At 41.2% G+C, this 22,371-nt stretch overlaps 1 protein-coding gene and 1 non-coding gene across 2 annotated transcripts; one reads left to right on the forward strand and one right to left on the reverse strand.

The window, feature by feature from the left end:
* Position 1: 1 nt before the first annotated feature.
* On the reverse strand, positions 2–16,557 carry LOC143102055 (putative RNA-binding protein Luc7-like 1). The gene is made up of 10 exons (XM_076265419.1): positions 15,901–16,557; positions 15,157–15,251; positions 14,942–15,040; positions 14,689–14,799; positions 10,870–11,013; positions 10,275–10,451; positions 9,915–10,081; positions 7,409–7,438; positions 5,740–5,916; positions 2–1,218 (listed from the first exon to the last, which is right to left on the reverse strand). Exons 1-10 carry the CDS (start codon positions 15,959–15,961, stop codon positions 981–983), a joined length of 1,299 nt encoding a protein of 432 aa, XP_076121534.1. The 5' UTR covers positions 15,962–16,557; the 3' UTR covers positions 2–980.
* On the forward strand, positions 2,717–2,870 carry LOC143103363 (U12 minor spliceosomal RNA). Its single transcript, XR_012982782.1, has one exon. It is a non-coding gene; the product is annotated as a U12 minor spliceosomal RNA (small nuclear RNA).
* Positions 16,558–22,371: the final 5,814 nt, after the last annotated feature.

Raw genomic sequence — 22,371 nt, forward strand, 5'->3', positions numbered from 1 at the left:
CTCAGAGGCATAAATCTTTATTTGTTGTGAACAGCACAAGGAGCCGGGGTATCCACATAGCCCATCACCTTAAAAGCTGCATGCCAATGCACTCTCATTCCTCGGTATGCTTCAGGCAGAAAAGTTTTATTCAAAAGAAAGGTAAGAACCAAACAGTCTCCTCAAGGGGTTCGTATACTTTTCAATGAAACATGTACAACTGATCATGTCCATTTAACACCAAATTACATCCAAACAATTTATGACAATAGAATCATACATGTGGGGAATATTTTTCACTCATCACTGACAGAGCCACTTCCGTGTCCAGGCCCAAATCATGAGATTGCACCATAATGATCCTTCAGTCTCTGCTACCTAAAGAAGAATCTAATTTTACTGGTGAGTAGATGAAATAAGGTCTGACCATGGGGAATGAGACTGTTCAAGACACTCAGTCAGTCAATCAAAAAACAATCAAAAAAAACTTTTTAAACATATATTGTGTAGGAAAAGACTTTTTTGTACATAAAACACAACCATCCGTTATGCAATTAAGCAGTGACAAGGGAGCAAATATCCAGAAACAATGTTCATTACAGTGATTGCTTAAAAAAAGAAGCTAAAATGAAGCCTTTGGTAGGATCTCCACCCTCCTTCTCTTCATTACCCCCTCCTTATCTTCCGCCATCCTGCTTACTCATCCCCGTGACCTCCTCAGAGGAGACGGTCTACCAATGCTGAGGTAATTTTCCTCCTCATCCATGTTCCCTAGCACTGTAGCTCACCCTACCACTGTAGCTCATCCTTTAGCCTGGCCCAACCCATTTTACCTCGCTGTCAGCTGCTCCCACCCACACTTCATAGTAGTAAATGTACTCCAAACATCCACCTATCACACTCACACACACACACACACACACACACACACACCCTCCAACAGCCCCGCACACATGCTCTCAGTGGCTCGGTAAACCATTCTTCCCTCCCTGTTTGTTGTTCTAGAGCTCCCCGGACTCGCGCTCCTCTGAACTGGAGCGCCTCTCTCTTTCCAAGGATGGCGAGTGTTCTCTCCCTCGGGGCACGTCCGGTGAGGCCGACCACTCCTCGTCCATCATCATCATCCTCTCGGACTCCCTGTTAGGCAGCTCATTCGGGCCCCCCTCCTCGCGGCCCAGCTCCTGGCTTGGAGAGAAGCCCCTCTCCCGTTGGGGGGGTGGTGAACGCTCTCTAGAGGACCTTATGATATAAAATGAAAGGGGGAGAGAGAGAACACATTGAGACATCCAGGCTCTTGCTACAGAGGAGTCAATGAAGGTACAGATGCTGCGATGTGTCATATGTAAACAAGGACCCATCCCATCAGCCTTGACCAATCCCATCAGCCTTTGATGGAGTAACTTTTTTGCATATTAAAATTGACAAAACATGCTTTCAAGAAGTATTCCAATAGAGGGGTCACAAAAACCCTCAACATTTTGAAGGTAGAAACGCTTGTTAAATTTAAAATGAAAATGCTATTTAGGCCCTGACATGATGGCGAAGACCTGGGTGATCTTATTAGGCACTGATGAAATGAGACTATAAATCGAGTACTGAAATGGTAGTCCATGAGAGCCAAAAGTGTGGGTCTAATTAAAGGTACTCTAAGCGATGCTGGGTAACGTCACTTCTGTTGACCCCCTCCCTCCCGTGCTGCTCCCGTGCAATTGAAACTCTCCTAAACGCGCATCTCTTCTGTGATTTGCTGGAACAGTTTGTTATGTTTTTATGGGTTAGGTCTGCCCAGGTCGTTTTTGTTGCCGTTTTGGGAGCCTGGGCTGTCCACAGAGATCGCGTTTTTTTACAGTGTATTCAGGACACAGACAGCTAGCGGTTGGTTAGGTAATTTTTGCAGTAAGTGACATAAAATGTTTTAGCCTAAAAAACGCATCTTTAACCCACAAAGTGAAAATGTAAATAAATCCAGTTGTTAATGATGTTATATGGTTATACACATGCATAACCTAACATTGACGTACACAAGCAACTGACAGAAGATCATAATGCAACTAAGATTGCAGAGCGGCGAGTTGTGGCACACGTTACACATGAGCATTTGTGAGCACATATTTAAAATGCTGAATGTGTTTTTATTTTATTTTATTTTGCAGCATGTGGGTGATTTATTGATTGCCTGATCATTATCCTGCATTTTCCAACCATGGATGAAGCGACTCATTGAATAGTTAAGTCCTCAATTCAACTCTCTACAGGTTATGCCTTAAAATAATTAGTAAGGGAAATAACATGGGGTGACAAAGACCTGGCTGGGTGAAACCTACTTGTTTCAGATCTAAACTCAAAAAAATCTAAAGTATTAAAAAAGATCTTCCAGATCTGCAAAAAAAGTGTGATGTGCAAAAATAATTTCAGTGACAGCTTCAATTTGTGCAGTAATGTTCATTTCTGAACTAACAACTGGCCATAGATAACAATGCCAGCCGGCGAATCATGTCACACAGTACCCATGAGCCTTTGCAAGTACATACTTTTTTTGCAATTGTTTTATAGTAATGTAACTCAATAGATTATTGCAGCGTATAATGATTTGACATGCTCAAATAGACGTGTTCACCTAAATGATCAGATGGGTATGGGTGATTAATTGATTGTGTTATCAATATGCTGCCTTTTTCAACCATGGGTGAGGCGACTCATCGAATACTTAAGTCCTTATTTCGGCACTCCATAAGTCATGCCTTAAACTGATGAGTAAGGAAAATAACAGCGCGGGGTGACGCCCGTGTCCTCGCCAACACATGCGAGAAGAATTTTTGAGAGGGTATAGGTCTGTTTGCTGAGGTGACTCGCTTACTTTGCAAGATGCCTTGTAAACTAGGATCTACCCTACCCCTAAACTTGTTAAATAATAAATACGAAATTGGACAAAGTAGCACTGTGAAGGACTTGCATTAACGCATTTGCAAAAACGTTGACTTGACTTGAGATTTAGTCTTCTGTCACAGATAAGGCATGGTAGGCTTCCCTTAAAAACAACACCTCCAGCGAAATACATTATTTCTCTTAATTTATTGCCTGTGTGTTATATGTGTAATATGTTTATTTTTGAGATGTTTAAACATCTCATGTGCAGGGGTGATAGTGGAAAAAAATCCTGAGCCTGAACCTTTTTCCCTGGGAGGTAAGCGGGCCCCTAAGCCAAGATATATGCCCTGATCAACATAATTGTTAAGCGGGATCCAGGGGTGTGCTCCCCTGGGAGAACATTTTGATAAATAGTCCCTTAAATGATAGATTCTGGTGACTTTTGTGGATATAGATGGACATCATTCAGACATGAGATGAACAAACCCAATACAAGCCTATATTACAGTAGCATCTTTGTGTAGAGCACCAGAGCTCCTGGGACCTAGTGCTGGGCGGTATGACCAAAAATGTATATCACGGTATTTTTCAAAATTCTTACGGTTTCACGGTATATGACGGTATTTTTTTTCATGCATTTTTTCATTTTTTCACAGCATTTTCTACAGGTAGAGAGAGGAATTGCTGCAGTACATTGACTAAGGATGGTCTATTTCACTGTCATGATGTAGAATAACTCCACACTAGTGGTAATGCAGTTTTGCATGGCCCCAGAAAATTATGCTGTTTACAAAGAGCCACTCATGATTCTAATGAAGAATCTAATCAGAATGCAAAGACAATTGCAGTCAAAATACAGAACTTTTACTGTGCAAATTTCACAAGTACATCTTGTATAAAACCAATACAAAAAGTAGTGCAACTTGCAATTATACTTTTTTGAAAATGATACAATTTAAAATAAAACCTCTCTGTTAATATGCTTACTCTGTCAAATAGGCCTATCAGAAATTTATTGTTATTGTGTGGTTTACATGACGTTAGTGGTAGGCTAACGTTAACTTCATGTGGATGTCTTGTTAGCCTGCCATGAGCTTCGGTTCGGTTCGCTAGGCAAAACATTAACAAAAAAGTTGGTTTTGGTGCACTGATGAGTCAGGATAATTTCTAACTAGCCAGCTAGTATTGCTCAGTGCATGTCTATAACATGCTTTACTTGCTACCTGGATAATTTCAGCGAATATTGTTAAGGTGAGATGAATGATAAGATCATTAAACTTCACTGTGTTCGGTGGGTTGCTAACTAACGACATCACCTACTACTAGCCAGCTAGTTACAGCTGTTGAACAATCTCAATAGAATTTTCGTGACGGTAGGCTAAATCCTTTTCAATGCAGTATCCCTTAACGTTTTTCCTTAACTAAAGAAACAATTCAAGGTATTATTCTGTGCAACACCCTTAAATAAACCCCTTACCTAAGGAGAAATTAAGCCTTAAGGGTCATACTTCAGGGGAAAAACTGTGTTTTGTGTTTACCCTCACAGTGGCACCATGCGTGCATGTGGAAAAAAAGTCCCGTCTGAAACACTGTCGCGCGGCGCAGCGTTCCAAATGTTGTGTAATCAAATACACCGGTATGGCGGTATATTAAAAATTCATATCATAACGAAAATATACACCGGTATACTATGTGAACCGGTATACCGCCCAGCACTACTGGGACCCTGGGCCTGGTAGGCATGTTCATCAATCCATCCCTGCTTTTAACTAGTCACTTACCTGCATACTTATTGCTGCATCCTCGTCATAAAATCGGACCAGTAGTCTACATAGAATCTGCCACATAGAATCTTATCCATGATTTTGTCCGTGGCCTCATCAATGTTAAGTGAAAACATGTTATTCTTAAGCTTGTCGGACAGACTTCTTTTAAATTCTGGCAAGATGTTGTGTGTAATAAGATAGCCCGCATGCCTCGAGACAGACAAATGCGTAAGGGCGAGTTTATCCTCCGCTAATTTGACAGAAAGTGACGAGTGGATGAGCGATTGTTAACGACAGATCAAACTCGGCAATGAAGGAGCACAAACAAATTTTTAAATCAGCCACGTGATCGGTGATTGAGGGTCGGATATCTTCTGTGGCTGTTGCCCCCGGCAAAGGCTGTTGCCCCTGTGTTGAATTGCTCGGACAGCTGCTTGATGACTAGAGTCTAACTCGTGCCGTGGCAGCACTTTATTCCCGCTAGTTCCATATAATATTTTTTCTTGCGCACAAAGTGCAGAAACATGCTCCTGGTTGCCGGAGTTTTTGACACCAGCTTCCAAAGGGCTTTTCATCTCTACCCACCTTCTCTATCCAAGACCAGCGCCATTTATTCTTTATACCTTTATCGACAAGTTTGGCGTCTTCCTCTGGCTTCATAAAGTTGCACTCCATGACTTTGGCTACGCGTTGCCAGTGTGGGAAACACATTCGTAATGTATGGAAAACACAAAACAAATTTGCACGTGGAGTGACTGCTGAATCAATCTGATTGGCCGAAACCCAAGACAAGCCCCTACCCTATTACCTATTGGCTTAAGTAGGCCTACTGGTGTGGTTTTATTTAGTGAAAGCGCCTCTCAGATCTTGGGAATTGTCAGATCACGCGAATGCGAACCTGATTTTTTATTTTTTTTTCGCAGACACGTAGGTACGCCGGAAATCCGGCGTGGCGCCAGAGCGCTATCAGGCCTGCATGTGCTTTTGGACCATGTAAGCATAGGCTTATTTATTTATGTACTTAGGCGTATATACAAGACTGATTTTTGCAGTGTAGATTGCACTGATCACAATAATGAGCCAGTGACTATATCAGTACATCTGTTGAAAGACAAGAGTTTAGTACCTCTTCTTCTTGCCCTTGTGGGAGTGGGGGTGGGAGTGTGAGCGTGAGCGTTGTCTGTCCTTGTGCCTGTGTCTGTGCCTCCTCTCCCGGTCTCGGTCTCGATCCCTCTCTCCTCCTTCCTCACGCGACCGAGACGACTGGTGACGCCGAGAATGACGGGAGGAACTGCTTCCATCTCTAAACATGAGAAGAGGGTTGGCGTTAAGCAACACTATCAGAATTCCCTTTTGCATTTACAGCTTGCTGATGCAAACTGACCTAAACACTTATGGGACTAACTTCCACCTCACACCACCTAGGCACCAAGGTTTTGTGGTTTAACACTTACGTGGTTTACTTTCTATTTCCTGTTATTATTTACCACCACCATAACCCGTTTTTAATTGTGCTATACTAGTGCAGTGCCCGTTCAAACATGATATTCCTGTAGAAAACCCGTAGCCCAATTAGGCTAATTTAAATGAGTTTGGCGAATTAATATACAAGTGTGATACGGCCAAAGAAATGGATCTACTTCATAGGTGTTCAAATAACATATGTTAATGGTCGTTCTAAATTACACAGGACAATGGGAAATTCAACCAAGCAGTGGAATGATATATTATAATACATTATAATAAACGTGCAGTGAGCAGAATTTAAGCATGGCTGCATGTGGTATTTTTTACAGATCAAACTGACAAACAGCTGTTTTGACTTAAGGCTATATGTTGTTCAAAAACAATCTCTGGTAGCCTTATAAATGACATCACGCCCTGTCTGACACTCGTTGTCTGGAGCTGATCAAAATGGCATAAGCCTAAAGCTTTGAGTTATGACTATATAGTTAGCCTGTTGAATAACTTGATATAGAAGACAAACCATTTAGTTGAATGATGCATAGTAATAAAATTTGCAACGATGTCATTCAGTCTGTCTGACACTCACTGTCTTTACCTGGTCATGTTCTGAATGGGTGGCATTCTGAAACGTTGTTTCAATTTGGGACCTTGCAGTCGGAACTGTCGTTTGTTTATTCAAAGTCTAAAGACAGTCCAAAGTAGTGTCTAGGCTAGGCTATTCAAAGTGTCAGTTTATTGGACTGCATAGTGTGTTGTTTCAAAATTGTGGAATCATTTTATGCTACAGTAGCAAACCGCATACAGAGGCATCCTTTATTGTTGAGGTCAGACATGCTAATCATCCAAACATCTCGCATTTTGACTTTACCTGTGCTGTGTGCACTGATTCAGTGCTGGCAAAACTCACTGGTCCTGTGCTGTGCTGTGTAAGAGTGGGAGTGACCAGCGGCTAGAGCAGCAAAAGCCAATGAGTGCTTCTTTTACCGATATATTTCACAATATCTTAAGCATTTCTTATCCAACCAATGTCTAACTTGGCACTGCACTTGCCAAGTTTAAAATCAATCTGACAAACGGTTCGACAGATATGCAACTCACACACACAAACAGACAGACATTTCTGTAATTTATAGATAGATAAAGTCGACTTGACTAGAAGCCATGCTTACAACCAAGATAGAATAGCATATATATGTATGTATGGGGACATTGGAAGAAAAATGCATGGACGTACAACTTTTGTACTTACAGCATGCATGTACAACTTTTCAGGTTTCTACTGGGTACCTGATACTGTGTTGAAATGGAAACACAAATGCAATGTTTACCTGTACCGGTCCCCACTTCTGGATCTTGTTCTGGAAAAATGAACACAAAAGCACAAAAACATCTCAATTACTGAAAAACAATATGGCAATGGTTTCATGGAGCTGGTTCACACAGTAGACAAAAAAAAAAGTTATACATTTACTATTAACTTTTCCCAACAAGGAACCACTTTCTCTGTTTATTTTCAGCATGTAAATTCATTATGGATTGCTGAATTGTTGTGTAAAAGTACTGTGAACTCCAGACGTACCCATCGAGCCATTTATCTGAATCCCAATATCAACGAGCGTTTCTAGATTGTTTTTCTTTCACAAGATCGATTTAAAAGTAGGGGAAAAGATAAACAATGCTACCCTGGAACAATGCTAGCCTGGAGTTCTCGCAAGAGCTAAATTTGAATTTGCTCAGCGAGTGACTCTGGCGACGAGTAATGATGCTAATTACCTATGCCCATGAAACCATGCTGCACCAATCACATCGGTGTATCTGATATAGGCAGGCCAGAGGCGAGATAAACAGATGACGACAGCGCTGCGACGTTGATGTCCGGAAACATTGGTCATAGTGTTATCCAATTGCGTCGACGTCCGAAATCGGTCAGTAAACATTGGTCGTAGTGTTATCCAATTGCGTGCAGTGATATTTTCAAATGCATGCTTCGTACCGCCCCTCGAGCTGTGCCCTTTTCATTACTCGTAGCCAGACCCTTAACCCATTTAGGCAGGGAAAGCATTGGCGCATTTCTACCATTAAAGCCGGGAGCGCTGTTGCGTAATTCTACCATTGAGGCCGGGAAAGCGTATACGTCGATTTCCGCGTATAAGGTTTTTTTTGCACCAATTATCGGCCTCTGGGCCAATGAAATGCATCAGAATAGACACGAGGGAGTGTCGTCATGTTCCTCGTGACATTGTTTTGAAATTTCTTCGAGCAAAGCATGGAGGACTTTGATAGCGAGGAGATTTCGGAAGGTATGATTTTGAGGAGATTCTCGGCTTCGATGACATTATTGCTGATGACTTTGAACGCGCTCTCCCCTCCCTAATGTTGCCTGCTTTTGACATAGCCCTGGTAGGCTACAAAACTTGTACCCTACTGATTCTGTTTGTCTAATTTATGGATTTAACCCCGATTTGGATTAGGCTACACCTGCTTTTAAAAGGCGGAACATCACTGCAAAACGTGCGCTGTATTATGTAGCCACTCTGCGTCTTTTTATGTGCACGTTCACATTAAATCCATTTCACTAACGTTATCAAGAGAATACCGTAAAGTTTTATTTTGAGCACTTTCTAGGTCTCACTCATTGGATCAAAATAACAGAAATAGCGTTTATAGCAAGTTATGGTAGGGTAAGCTATAAGCACATAGCCCGTTAAACATGACCAAGTCAATGGGACAACACACAATGCCACGGTAACCTACCTAGGCTATGGAATTGAGAATGAAAGCTAATTACTTTCACGTTTTTTCTCAAAGTGACAGGCACTCAATTAGACCTACATATCACCACTGTAATGTCATTAAAGACAAGTGCAATAGTTTAAAAATCAATATGTATTCAAATTACTGAATATTTTTAGCTATAAGTAATTATGCAGATCATAAAATACTAACAAAATATATAAAGTTTATGAATTCAAAATATTAAATAGAAACATGACAAGCCATCATTTTGTGTGTGTATGGAGGGTTGAGCAGAGACTAGGATCACCACTACTGTGAATAATCACACAGTATTCATTATTACTGATAAGTGTCAAGGTGGTGGTGGCCCCAATTTGCCTATGTTTTTGTAATATAATAAACACAGTTACACTTTTTGAAACTATTTCAGCTTGTGTAGGCCTATCAGTAATTTCTGAACATACCAATAATATATATAACCAGGCAGTAGATGTCAACCAGAATGACAAGCTGTAGAAAATGCACTGGTTTCTGATAAAATAGTGCTGTTCCTGCACTGACACATTACATGTTTTATTTTTGTGAAGGTGTAACTGAATAAACCCAATTTCTTAGCAATGCCACAGGTATAAGCTCTCAAATACTTTTTAAATTTTGTTCCTATCTGCTACAGAGGCTGAGAAATCAATCATTAAGTAGGCGTTGACACAATTGCTGAATTTCCAGAAAAAATTCAGGTTTTAGGGGGTTTTCTGAAATCACCCTTAGGTTTTACAGGCATTTTTTCCAGGCGTTTTAGGCCTAAATGGGTTAATCTTTCGGATTGGGTCTGGTCCTCCAGGCTAAAACAATGCTGGATTTAAATGCAAACATAGGAATGTTCAGCTGAGCTATGAAATCTCTTTCATTACCAAAATAATATAACCCTAGCTGTAGTGTCTACAAAACACCAGTATTTAACCTCCAGTCATGTCATTATGCTCTTCAGTAAATGTTCACTCATAACACCAGTTGAAAAGCATGTGCCATTGGAATACAGATATATGACCTTCTATAATAATCACTAGGCTAATATTCAGTCATTCTTTCCAGACTCACCTCCGCTTGTCTCTTTCTCTCTCAAGCTCTCGCTCTCGCTCTTTTTCACGTTCTCTTTCCCTCTCCCTCTCCCGCTCTCGTTCCCACTCCCTCTCTCGTTGCTCCTCTCTGTCTCGCTCCTCCCGTCTTCTCATCCTCATTTGTTCCTGTTTCTCTGCGACGGTTTTCTTTGGAAAGGACAAATAAAACATCATTAATTATTACTTAATATCAGTTTAAAACCAAGCCAATGCCTCTATTTTTGAATGCACATTAACAGATGTCACAACACAAGTTAATACTAATAAATCTAGTGTGCACAGATCCCACAAAACCTTGTACGTAGATAATAAACCTGTTTGCTAACTTATACCTTCTTACCCTGAGCTTGTCGAGCTTCTCACGTATTTCAATAAATCCCAGATGCAGCTTTCCACCAAAGTGGTCAGCCAAGCGCCGGTCATTGTCATGTAGACCAAGGTAGGCAGAGCACACCTCACAAACTCTCAGTTTCTGCTGCTGGAAGCTTGAGGCTGGCATGGAGTTCCTGTAAATATCCTGAGTCACACAATCATCAGTCAATTGATTTGTCTTGCTCTGATGCTGGATCTTATAGCAAAGCTGATACTCAAGGGTATCTTTGTAGACACACAGAAGCAGCTAAAAGTGTTACAATTACGCAATCCAGTAGCTACATTTGGTTAGTAATCGTGAATAACAGTTCATAGAGATGCATTACATAATGTGTTCCACAAACAAACATCGTAGCAACATAGCGACAGATAGCCTTCTTGGAAATACGAACTTGGGGGCTTCGGTGTTCGTATGAGCTGACATAGGAATTTTAACTTCAGAGGGCGTTCTAATTGTAACTTCCTGTTACGTAACTGATAACTATGACTGGGAATACAACTTATGACAACTGCAGCACACCATAAGAGTCTAGACAAAGAGGCAAAAAAGTCAGTTGTATTACCTCAGCCTCCTTCTTCATGGCTTTGGTCTTCTCTACCTTCTCCAACACCTGCTGCGCTTCATCTACGTTGCCTTCCCCACCCAGCTGCTCAGCTCGTGCCAGCAGTTTCCCAATCTCCTCATTCAGCTCATGCACGCGTTCTGCCTGAGAAACAAGAGTGTCTGTTTATATACTTGGTCGTCACAAAGTATTGGGCCATCATATCACAATGCTAAATACAAGCATAAATGACCACCAACAGGCATTGTAAACCGATCACTTAAACCAGTTGCTGAGGTGGCCTGGGACGTGTCTGATCAAATCTTTTGTAGTGTAAAAGCTGAGGTAACAAGCATCCCCAACTTCTAGTGGAGGTGATGTAGACAGTAGGCAGTAATTAAATCTGTATTACAGTTTTTTTTTCAGCCGCTAACAAGCGTTTGTCCAACCAGTCACATTTTCAAAACTCTAAATACAGTTAGCACAGCATCGGTCTTTTGTGGCCATACCATTCACAAATTTCATGTCGTTTTCACATGATATGCAGTCAGTGAACACATTTCCACAATGCTTACATTTTCTTAACAGACAAGCTATACCTCGCAACAAAATTATGGATTGTTTTTGCAGTATTTACGAATGTTAACACACAACATCCCACAATAGCAAAAACAATATTCCAAACCTTAGATACAGTATAAAAACCTCTGCTTCTGCAATGATATCAGTTCAAAAACAATATATCTCAGCTGATAATAAACAAACAATTGAATAATTGACACACAATTGATTTATGTTGGGTAAATTGGGCCAACCACAGCTGATTCCAGTCTGGCAGTGGCAGGGGTTATTTTTTTTCTATTACATTGACACGTATACAGTAAAAGGAGGACTTTGAGGAGTGATGTTTTTAGAAACAGAAACAGAAAAAAACAAACACTGTAATGTCTGGATGAGGAAGAGTAAGAGCAAGGGGCCCAGGGAGAAGAGCAGGAGCAGTGAGAGATGCAGTGAGAGATGCAGGAGCAGTGAGAGGAGCAGGGCCAGGGAAAAGAGCAGGCCCAAAAAGAGGGCAAGGTAGAGGTGTAAGAATGCGTGGTGGTGGCATTCCAAAGGTTGCAAGAACTGTTGTCAGTGATGAAATTCGTGCCACTATCATTGACCATGTAATCAATGCGATGTTGATGAAAACATGTGGCCTAACCCTGAAGATCGCAGAGATTAGATACAGTAATTTCGTGCTTTTTTTTAGTCCCCCCCCCCCTCCCCCCCCTTTTTATCTGGGCTTTTTGCTGTTGTTTTTTTGTTCAGAATGCTCTTGTATGTTTCATGGATATTTTGTTGTTCACTGTAAGCAATACTGTAAAACTTTTTCTGTTCCATCATACTGTAAACAGTATTTCTACTGTACCTCCTGTAGTAAACAGTATAAAGGAAAAATAACTGATTTGCTTTTTACTGGAATTAGGGCTGGGACAACGCTTCGACGTAATCGATGACGTCGACGCAAAAAATACGTTGACGCAAAATATGAGCGTCGATTCGTCAAGCATAACGTGTGCTGCTAAATATTTTTCATTTTACACCTTCGGTGTTTTCCATACGTTGACTAATCTGTGGCTGGGCACCACGAAATGTTGTAGGCCTACTATTTAAATTAAAGAAAAGATAAAATAATTTCATTGAGCTGCACTTAACAAAATATTCACGATTGTTGTTGCCACATGCACTGCATAGAACACAGTGGGCTAAATTGCTATTAAATCCGCTTAGCATCGTGACCATGCTGCGCTTGTTCAAAACTGCTGCATTAAAGTTAAAGTAAACTCGGCAACATAGTACATTGAGGAGACTAAACTAAGTTAAGTTACAGTATGCAATCAAGCAGTATCTCAGAGCTAACGTTAGAATACTGTTTGGATGTCAAGTTTAGCATGCTTACTTGCAGCTGCTTGTATTCCTTATTCATGCAGGGCTCATTTTATTGACCCTGAATGTTTGCAAAATCCCGATTTAAATAGAAAAGTGTTTTCCAAGACTCAAAAGTGCTTGTCCAAAGGAGAAGTATGAACCGTTATTTGAACTAACTACGTTATGAATTGCATCCACACATCAGCAGCCTTTTAACTGTGTTAATGTTAATTGCAAGGATTCCCACACGAACGTCTTAAAATGACAGGCACTCAATTAGACATAGGCCTACACACTACTGAACTTTATTGAATGCTACCTCTGACTAAGAATGCATTACTTTGCACTTGTATAGTCTTTTATTTTGGAATCTTAAAGGAGAATTCCGGTGTGATTTTGACCTAAAGTGTTTTGAAACATGATACCGAGTGTGTATGTATGTCTCATAGCCCATCTCGGCTTGTCCCCTGCACTCCGAAATCTGGCGCTAGTTAGCCGATGCTACCAACAAGGCGGTCAATGGTGGTGCCTCGGCATCGGCATAGCCATGCAAATAAATCAAATTATTCCAAAAATAATTCCATGGAAATGCATGGATTCCAGTTGCTGCTACTGGAAGAAACTGTAATCCATGCATTTCCACAGAATTATTTTTGGAATCTGATCCCTTATCATACCTGTTCATTCTTACTCGTCGCTCGACTTATCGTGACTAAATTCAAGATGGCTGCAAACGCTAAACTTCGTGAAGATACTGTCTGTATAAATCGTCTTGTAAGTAAACTACCAGTGCTTTTTCAAAGTTCTCAATGTCTCGTTTTAAATGTCAGGGCCCTCGGAAGTCTACCAATGAAGTGTGGAGATACATTAAGATATTAATCAATGCATCGAAAAAATAATCGTTTATCCCAGCCCTAACTGGAATGCTTTTGAATGTGAACATAACATGTAGACATACAGTTCCCAACAAAGAAATGTAGTGTAAAAATGGCATGCAAATACCTGTAAAACTTAAACATAAAAGTCTATGCCGTTTTTGTAATGTCAACAATAGCCAGTATTTTGAAACCTGGTGTACTTTGATTGACTGCATGTACCTTGTGAGGTGAAAACAAGTGTTATTCTCTTATTTTTTTTTAGTATATTTTTTTGGCCTATTTTATGCCTTTAATGATAGGACAGTGAAGAATGACAGGAAGTGAGGGGGAGAGAGAGAGTCAGGGTGGGATCTGGAAAGGACCACGGGACGCCGGCGTACGGTGCAGGTGCCCCAGCCAGTCGTGCCACGGCCGGGGCCAACAAGTGTTATTCTTTGACAGAATAATTTCATTTTGAGTCAGATTTCCAGTGTTTTGGTAAAGTTAGTGTGTGCAGAGAAAGATGTGTTAGTAATATATTTAACCAAATGTGTTTTTGAGAAGAAAATTATCCATTTGGCCCATTGTGTTTTGTAGGTGCGAGTCTGTGTTAAGAGTTTAGAAAAAGTATCTGAAGTATGGGTAAGCGCTTGTTAGCGATTGAAAAAAACTGTAAGTGGTCAGCTAGACACTGTGGAGACACGACAGACTTATCTATAAAATGGTCTCCGTTGTCCGCTTATGACCCAGACATCCGAGTTCCAATTGAAAAACAACTAGGCCTTTACTTTATTCATCTCAAGGGAATTTTAGAATTTTTTCATTAACACATCATGAATAGTTAAGAGTGCTTCATACGTTTTTCTCTTAGTACAGACTGTGAATACTATTAGCAATGCCAATTGACTTCCTGGATGAATAACTTCAGATCCCAAAGATAGATAGATAGATAAGATGGATAGATAGATGGATAGTTAAATAAATAAATAATGTGCAGCTTAACATGGATTGTGAAGACCAGATAACATCATTAACCTGAAAACAGCAAAAACGTAATGTGAATGTGGCAAACCTTTGCAGCAACTTCAGCACTTATCTCCTCTTGTGTCTCAGCAAGACGTTTCTTGGCAAGCTCTGTCCGCCGGTCACAGTCAGCTATGAATGACTGCAGGTGTTCTGCTGCCTGTGGAACACAAGAACATTCATTTTTACATTGACAGTGATATCAGTGAGAACTCAGCATGAGGATGAGTGGAACAACAATGACAATCGTAGAAGATGAAAACACTATAACAATAGTATAGCTACAAGTATGCACAACTTACATCCAGCTCAAAGAAATACTCCTTCTGTTTAGAGGCAATCTCATAATCTGCCCTGAGGGCTAAGTCATGGACCTTCTCACACTCTCCCAGGTCCATTCTCTGTGATACAATAAACAATTATCAGAACATTACTTGTTATTTGACAGTTCAGTCATTGACAACTTAATGAGGATGGCTAAAGTTGGCTAGGCCATTCTATGATAAGTAAAACTCACAGTGCCCGAAAGTATGTCATGGGGACATGAATTTAGAAGGTGACTCTTGCAGACCCTCTCATCAGTAAACTTGATCCTCTGGCGCATGCTGTCCCCTGTTAAAAAGTGCATTGTGATTTGATAATCAATACGCATGTATTAGAATTTACAAGAGTGCAAAAATACTTTTCATTAAATACCTACAAATACACTACACCTACCAACACATTGTAGTTTGCTTTTGTTATGTGACACTGTGTGAACAGTTCGGACGCATGTGACATGTTAGTGTTAACAGATTTTTAACTCTGACGTTAGTAACTTGGTCGAGACATCTTCTGCACTACTTTTGCCCTGTGTTCAAATCAATGAAGGGAACATTTAACATCTAACGGTAACGTGTTTCTTATACGAGCCCATATATCTAACGTTAGATACACACGTAGGCCACATAAACAAGTTACACAAGGGCATTTTTGCTATGGCAGACATCTCAGTACTAATTCAATTTTGACGAAGACCACGAAGTCTAACTCGGTGAACTCTTGCTAGCCGTTAACATTAGCCAAGTTTGCTTGCTTGTACTGCTGACTTAACATTAGCTAGCTTAGCCACCTGGATAGCGTAACCTTAGCTAGCCAGACACGTTTGAAAGCGACATGCTACTGTTAGCTAAATAGCTACATCATGTGTCTGATATACTAGGTGGTCCGCTAGGCGCTACATTCGTTGTGTCAAAACCAAAAGGTATACTGCTGAACTCACCATCTCTTCCAGTACCCATGAGTTGGTCCAGCATCGCCCTCATCTGCGCTTGAGCCGACATCTTCTCTGCTCCTGTCGCTGTCCCCTGACAGACCACGCGCCGAAATGTTGTGTCCACAGGCTGATGGACGACGCCAAGCTAGCTCACTAGCTAAGGCCTTCAGTAACGTCAGGTATGCTAGTTAGCAAACGTTTGAAAGTTTGAAATCACAAGGTAGCTAACGTTAGCCTATACTTCAGAGTCAAAAAGGCAATCCACGACGAACATGACTTCACAAATTATGATGGAGACATTCTAATCGGTAACAGTTCCTCCAATGATCCGCTTTCATCTCTGTAGCCAGTCTTCCTTTGAATTATACAGGCTAGATGTTATGTGCTAGAAGCTAGGCGGTTCACAAGCACCGTGCTGGTTTCGTTTGAGTTTTGCCACAACGTTACGTTTCGCTAGCCAGCGAACAGTCTCAAGACTTGGGAGGAAAACTTGTTTCTGGGAACAATTAAATACAGACTGAAATGTTATCAGTCATTCCGCACACATTGTGTAATAAATTAGTTTTCTACAGTTTGGCGTTATCCGTTTCAGGTTGCTTTGCCGAGGCTTGCCGCTAGCCTCTCGGACAACCCGTTCCCTCCACCGAACGATATGAGGAAGCGCTGAAACCACTGACTTCAACAGTCACTGACGTCACTGCTCAACACAGAACTAGCCGGGGCCAGAGCCACGCTACCGCTCTGGATGGGGCCTACACAGTGGTTCATATATCAACACAACACACGAAAGAAATATGTAGGCCTACAGCTATTTGATTACTTGATGAATGTTTATGTTTGTAGCTCTTAACAAACGCTTTTGTTCTGTGACATCAATAAACATTGCATTAACATTACAAGTAAACTAAAGTAGTCATATAGCCATACAAAAATACCAATATTAATTGACTAAATAGAATTTTTAATTATCTCACTACACATGCAGGTGGGCCAGCTAACAGTGCATTGTAATTAACCATGGCCTGCACAAGAAGTTGTGTGGCATAAGGTCGTCTTTCACGCTGCTCTGTCTGGCATCATGTTTTTGTTTGTTTTTATGTAATGTTCGTAATTTTATGTAATGTCATGTTTATTTTTTGTATTTTTTTATAGTTAAATGTTTTCTCTCTTTATTCACGTTATTTTTGATAGTTTTCGTGTTATTCTCTTAGTCCTTTTAACTGCTTTCAAATCGGCTGATGTTAACGTCTGTCCATTGGGAGCTTGCTATGGCTAGCTTTTGGCCTGGGCCTCTTACATCCTTCCCATCCATCTGTGAGCCGTGCTGCACTTCGCTGTCTGGTCGAGGGGATTTCTCGGGACAGCAGCTGGAGCTACTCTGCGAAAGATCTGCCGAGGCAGCCGAGTTGTTTCTGACCTGTGAGCTGCCATGCCAATTGCCTGGAGTCTGGATTGAGCAGACTAGCGTTAACGTTAACGTTGAAGAACTCTGCATTACGGACCAACAAACTGTGGCTGTTATAGCAGCTAAGTCCACCGAGTTGCTGATCTATAAGATCGCCCACGACTTTCGGACTGGTATGCTTCCAGTGAACTCCAGACTAACAAGGTCTAACGTTCACGTTATCTCCAGACTGCCAGTGAGTGTAAAGAACTTTGTTGGCGTTGCATCAGTTGTGGAGACACAGCTGTGCGCAGTTTCACGCGAGTCATCATTGCCCTTGGACATTTTCAGCCGGTTGGAAATTGGACTAATTTTATTTATTTATTTATTTTATTTATTAATTTGTTTGTTGTCTGTCTTGTATGTCTTGGTGTCACGGGTACGCTGGCGACTACGCCGCTCCGCCCGGCATCTTTTGGGTTTGTTATTTTATAAATGTAGGCTAGTTCTATGTCTTGGTGTCACGGGTACGCTGGCGACTACGCCGATACGCCTAACCCTAACCCTAACCCTAACCCAGGACAAATACATTTAAAAAATAACAAATATAAAAAATGCCGGACCGAGCGGCGTAGTCGCCAGCGTACCCGTGACACCAAGACAGACAACAAAACAAATAAACAAATAAAAAAAAAAGAAAATATATTTTAAAAGGGGAAAAAGTGATGTTAAAATTAGTCCAATTTCCAAACCAGCTGAAAATGTCCAAGGGCAATGATGATCCGTGAAAACTGCGCACAGAGCTGTGTCTTTACAACCGATAGAATGCCAACAAAGTTCTTTAGCAACTGACCAACCCTGTGAATTCACTGGCAGTCTGGAGATAACGTTAACGTTAGAAGCTAGGCCTGCTAGACTGCAGTCTGGAGATGATGGAAGCACAGACCAAAGTACTGAGCGATCGTGTAGATCCGCAATTCGGTGGACTTAACAGCGACTTTGTTGCTCCGTGAGAATGCAGCTCTTCACCGTTAACGTTAGTTTGCAGTTGGCAAGGCAGCTCGCAGGTCAGCAACAGCTCGGCGGGCACGGTAGATCTTTCGCAGAGTAGAGCCTAGGTCCGGCTGTCCCGAGAGATCCACTCGACCAGACAGTGAAGTGCACTGTTCACGGCTGGATGGAAGGATGTCAGAGGGCCAGTTTGTCTGCAGTTGGCATGGCAGCTCGCAGGTCAGAAACAGCTCGGCGGCCCCGGCAGATCTTTCGCAGAGTAGCCTAGGTCCAGCTGTCCTGAGAGATCCCCTCGACCAGACAGTGAAGTGCTGCACCGCTCACGGATAGATGGAAGGATGTCCGATGCCCAGCTAGGGCAAAAGCTAGCCATAGCAAGCTCCCAATGGACAAAATGTCAACGACATCAGCTGACTTAGGAGTAAAAAGGACTAAGAATAACACGAAAAATAGCGTAAATAAATAGGGAAAACATTTAACTAGACAAACCAATACAAAAAATAAACATGACATTACATAAAATTACGAACATGACAACATGTGTCAATGACAATGTCTTATATGTGGAGCGCTTTAGGTTGCACTCTGTGCATGTTAAATGCGCTATACAAATAAAACTGACTTGACTTGACTTGACTTTCGAATATTGTACATAAACTGATTTTGTGACTGAGGCAACATACTCAGAGAAATGTAGTCGGTCAACTAACTTATTTGTTTTAGTAGGGGTCAGTAAAGATGAGCCAAGCTGGATGCTGATCTGTTAGAGAACATCTGTATTATTTGGGAATACCAGAAGCTCAGTTTTGGAGAGCTTGAGCCGAAGGTGTCTTTCATCCAAACTGAAATAGTCCTGGGATCATAGTAAATATGGAAATATACATGGAAATAGTATACTCATCAGGTGGGAAAGACAGGTAAATCATCATCTGCATAACAATGATTGGCAAATCCTTTGGAGCAAATGATTTCACCAGGAAGTTATGTCAATGGAGACCACAAGAGGCTCAAGTACTGACCCCTGAGGTTTATCTGTGGTGAAGTTGTACATCTCTTTAGATGAACTGGGATGCTTCATCAGTGATGTTCCTGGGGTCAACTGAGGTTTTCGGGTCTTTCAAAGTCAGTCCTCCTCGCCTAGGTGACCCAGCTGGGGTTGATCAGGTCCCGGCTTGCATCCCAGTAGCAACAAGCCACGTGCTCACCCTCTTTGTCCAAAGCCACCTAGTGGCATGGCCCCACTCTTAGATGTTCCAGTGATTCCAGCTGTCAAAGCCCAGCAGAGTGAATTCCCTGCAAAGCCCCGACAGCCTATTTCAATAGCAAGCCTTCCAGCCACAGCTCCTGCACTGCTCCACCAGCTCATGGTATTTGGCATGCTTCCTTTCATGAGCCTCCTACATGTGTTCTTCTCAGGGCACTGTCAATTCTCACATGATCACCTGCTTGGTGGAATCTGAGAAGATGACCATATCTAGGCGCAGTGTTGTTGGAGCTATGTGGCTTAGGGAACTTGAGTTGTTTCCCAAGATCCACTCACCCTGCCAGTCTGGGGCCGTGGAAAGCAGGCATGGTTTTGATGGTTGAAATGAAGAAGGCTTCTCCCCAGCTCTCAGAAAGGAGATGAATGAATGTCCTTTGAGGTAGGATGCAAACCAATTGAGAACTTTTCCAGAAATTCCTAGCTAAAATAATGTAGAAAGAAGAAAGTCACATAAATCCACATACATTTATGTTTTTGTCTTAATAATGTTTCATTTTGTATTATTATTAATGACAAAAAGTGATGGAATTCACAAAAGGCAAAGAAATAGGCCAGTGAGGACTACTGATGAAATCCCAATATGGAAATGTACAGGCCACAGTAGGTAAACTGTGATGTTGAAAATGATGGTTGATGGTGTAATAGGGACCATCATCTCAAACTGATCAGCATGCTTACAGGAGAAATCGGGCCAATTTTGACATGGATCTTGATCGCTAGACGTCGCTGAGTACTGTTGATAGGGGAAAAAAACGACCAAAATCGGTGCTACCGAACTGGAGAAGCTGGTGCAGCTAATACTTCCAGTCACCTACAATGCTAGGTCTGGGGGCATCATCTAATCGTGCCTTTTTTTCCTCTTAACAGACTCAAAATGTCATTAAAAGTTCTGTGCAATATGAACAGGGCCAGGGGCATAGCCAGGATTATTTTATTGGGGGGGCCAGCTGGGTCCAGACTTTTCATTGGGGTGGCACTTGGGAATCAAAACTATTAAAGGCACAATGTGTCTTTTTTGTGAACTTTTGAAGTGTAATGCATTCAAAAATCAACTATACATATCAATAGAATGTGAAGAAATAACACTACTGACATTTTCTAATCGAAGAATATGCATAGCATTGCAGAGATCTCCTCCAGAATTAGCGTGCTAACCGACTAGCCCCGGGTCGTCCAGTCTTGCAATACCAGTTTATGTCTGAGGTGGCGACAGGGAGTAACATACCGGCCAAACCGTCTTCAGTGCAGCCCAGAGCAGTCGAGAAAGAGACAACGCAATTACGCACGCTCTGCTCCCACCCCCTCCTACTCCTCCCCTCCCCCACGGAGTTCAAGTTCTACAGTGAAGTGTACTGCGAGAATGGACGAAAGTTCTAGGAAGAGACCTCCATCGCCTCCAGCTAAAAAAAAACTTGATCTGAGGCGAAAAGAATATCAGATGGGAAGCAAGCAAATACACGTTAATCTAGGGAGTGCTTTCCACCGATGGAGACAGACCGAGGTGAAGTTAGTTTGATATTTGATATTCGGATATTCGACAGATATTCAAAAAAAAATTTATGCGGCCGGTTTCACCCCGTGTTTGCAGACAATGTACAAACAGATGACCTGTCTACTTGCTCCCAGCAGACCTTAGGGACCGTCTAAAAAGTACCTTCTGAATTACCTTCATAGTCTTTTTTGTCAATAGCTTTGACATCATGTGACCTAGTGACTCCAAACCAATTCAAAATAGTTATCCTATATGGGACTCACCAGACACACCTCTTTTTATAGTCACTATATACACACAGTATTTTATATGAATATTTTAAAGGAAATACCTTATTTCCCATAAGGAATGGTCTCCTTTTTTTCAATACCTCCCAAGCCATGTGACCTAGTGACTCCAAACCAATGCAGAATATCTATCCTATATGGGACTCATCAGACACACCTCTTTTTATAGTTACTGTATGCACACTGTATTTTATATGAATATTTTGTAAAAAAAACAACATTATATCCTATATGAATGGTCCTCTTTTTTCAATACCTCCCAAGTCATGCGACCTAGTGACTCCAAACCAATGCAGAAGTGTTATCCTATATGGGACTCATCACACACCTCTTTTTATAGTCACTGTATGCACACTGTATTTTATATTAATATTTTGTAAAAAAAAAACATTATATCCTATATGAATGGTCCTCTTTTTTCAATACCTCCCAAGTCATGCGACCTAGTGACTCCAAACCAATGCAGAATTGTTATCCTATATGGGACTCATCAGACACACCTCTTTTTATAGTCACTGTATGCACACTGTATTTTATATTAATATTTTAAAGAAAATACATTATTTCATATAAGAAACAGTCTCCTTTTTTTCAATACCTCCCAGGTCATGTGACCTAGTGACTCCAAACCAATGCAGAATAGTTATCCTATATGGGACTCATCGGGCACACCTCTTTTTATAGTCACTGTATGCACACTGTATTTTATATTAATATTTTAAAGAAAATACATTATTTCATATAAGAAACAGTCTCCTTTTTTCAATACCTCCCAGGTCATGTGACCTAGTGACTCCAAACCAATGCAGAATTGTTATCCTATATGGGACTCATCGGGCACAAATCTTTTATGGTCACTGTATGCACACTGTATTTTATATGAATATTTTGAAGATAATACATTATTTCCCATAAGGAATGGTCTCCTTTTTTTCAATACCTCTCAAGTCATGTGACCTAGGAACTCCAATCCAATGCAGAATAGTTATCCTATATGGGACTCATCAGACACACCATTTGTTATAGCCACTGTATGCAC

The sequence above is a fragment of the Alosa pseudoharengus genome, unplaced genomic scaffold (genome assembly GCF_046254945.1).
Source record: "Alosa pseudoharengus isolate Yale_2024_CS ecotype anadromous, Long Island Sound unplaced genomic scaffold, YU_APseudo_1.1 YU_APseudo_1.1_scf_4, whole genome shotgun sequence".
In the NCBI taxonomy this organism is placed as follows: Eukaryota; Metazoa; Chordata; class Actinopteri; order Clupeiformes; family Clupeidae; genus Alosa; species Alosa pseudoharengus.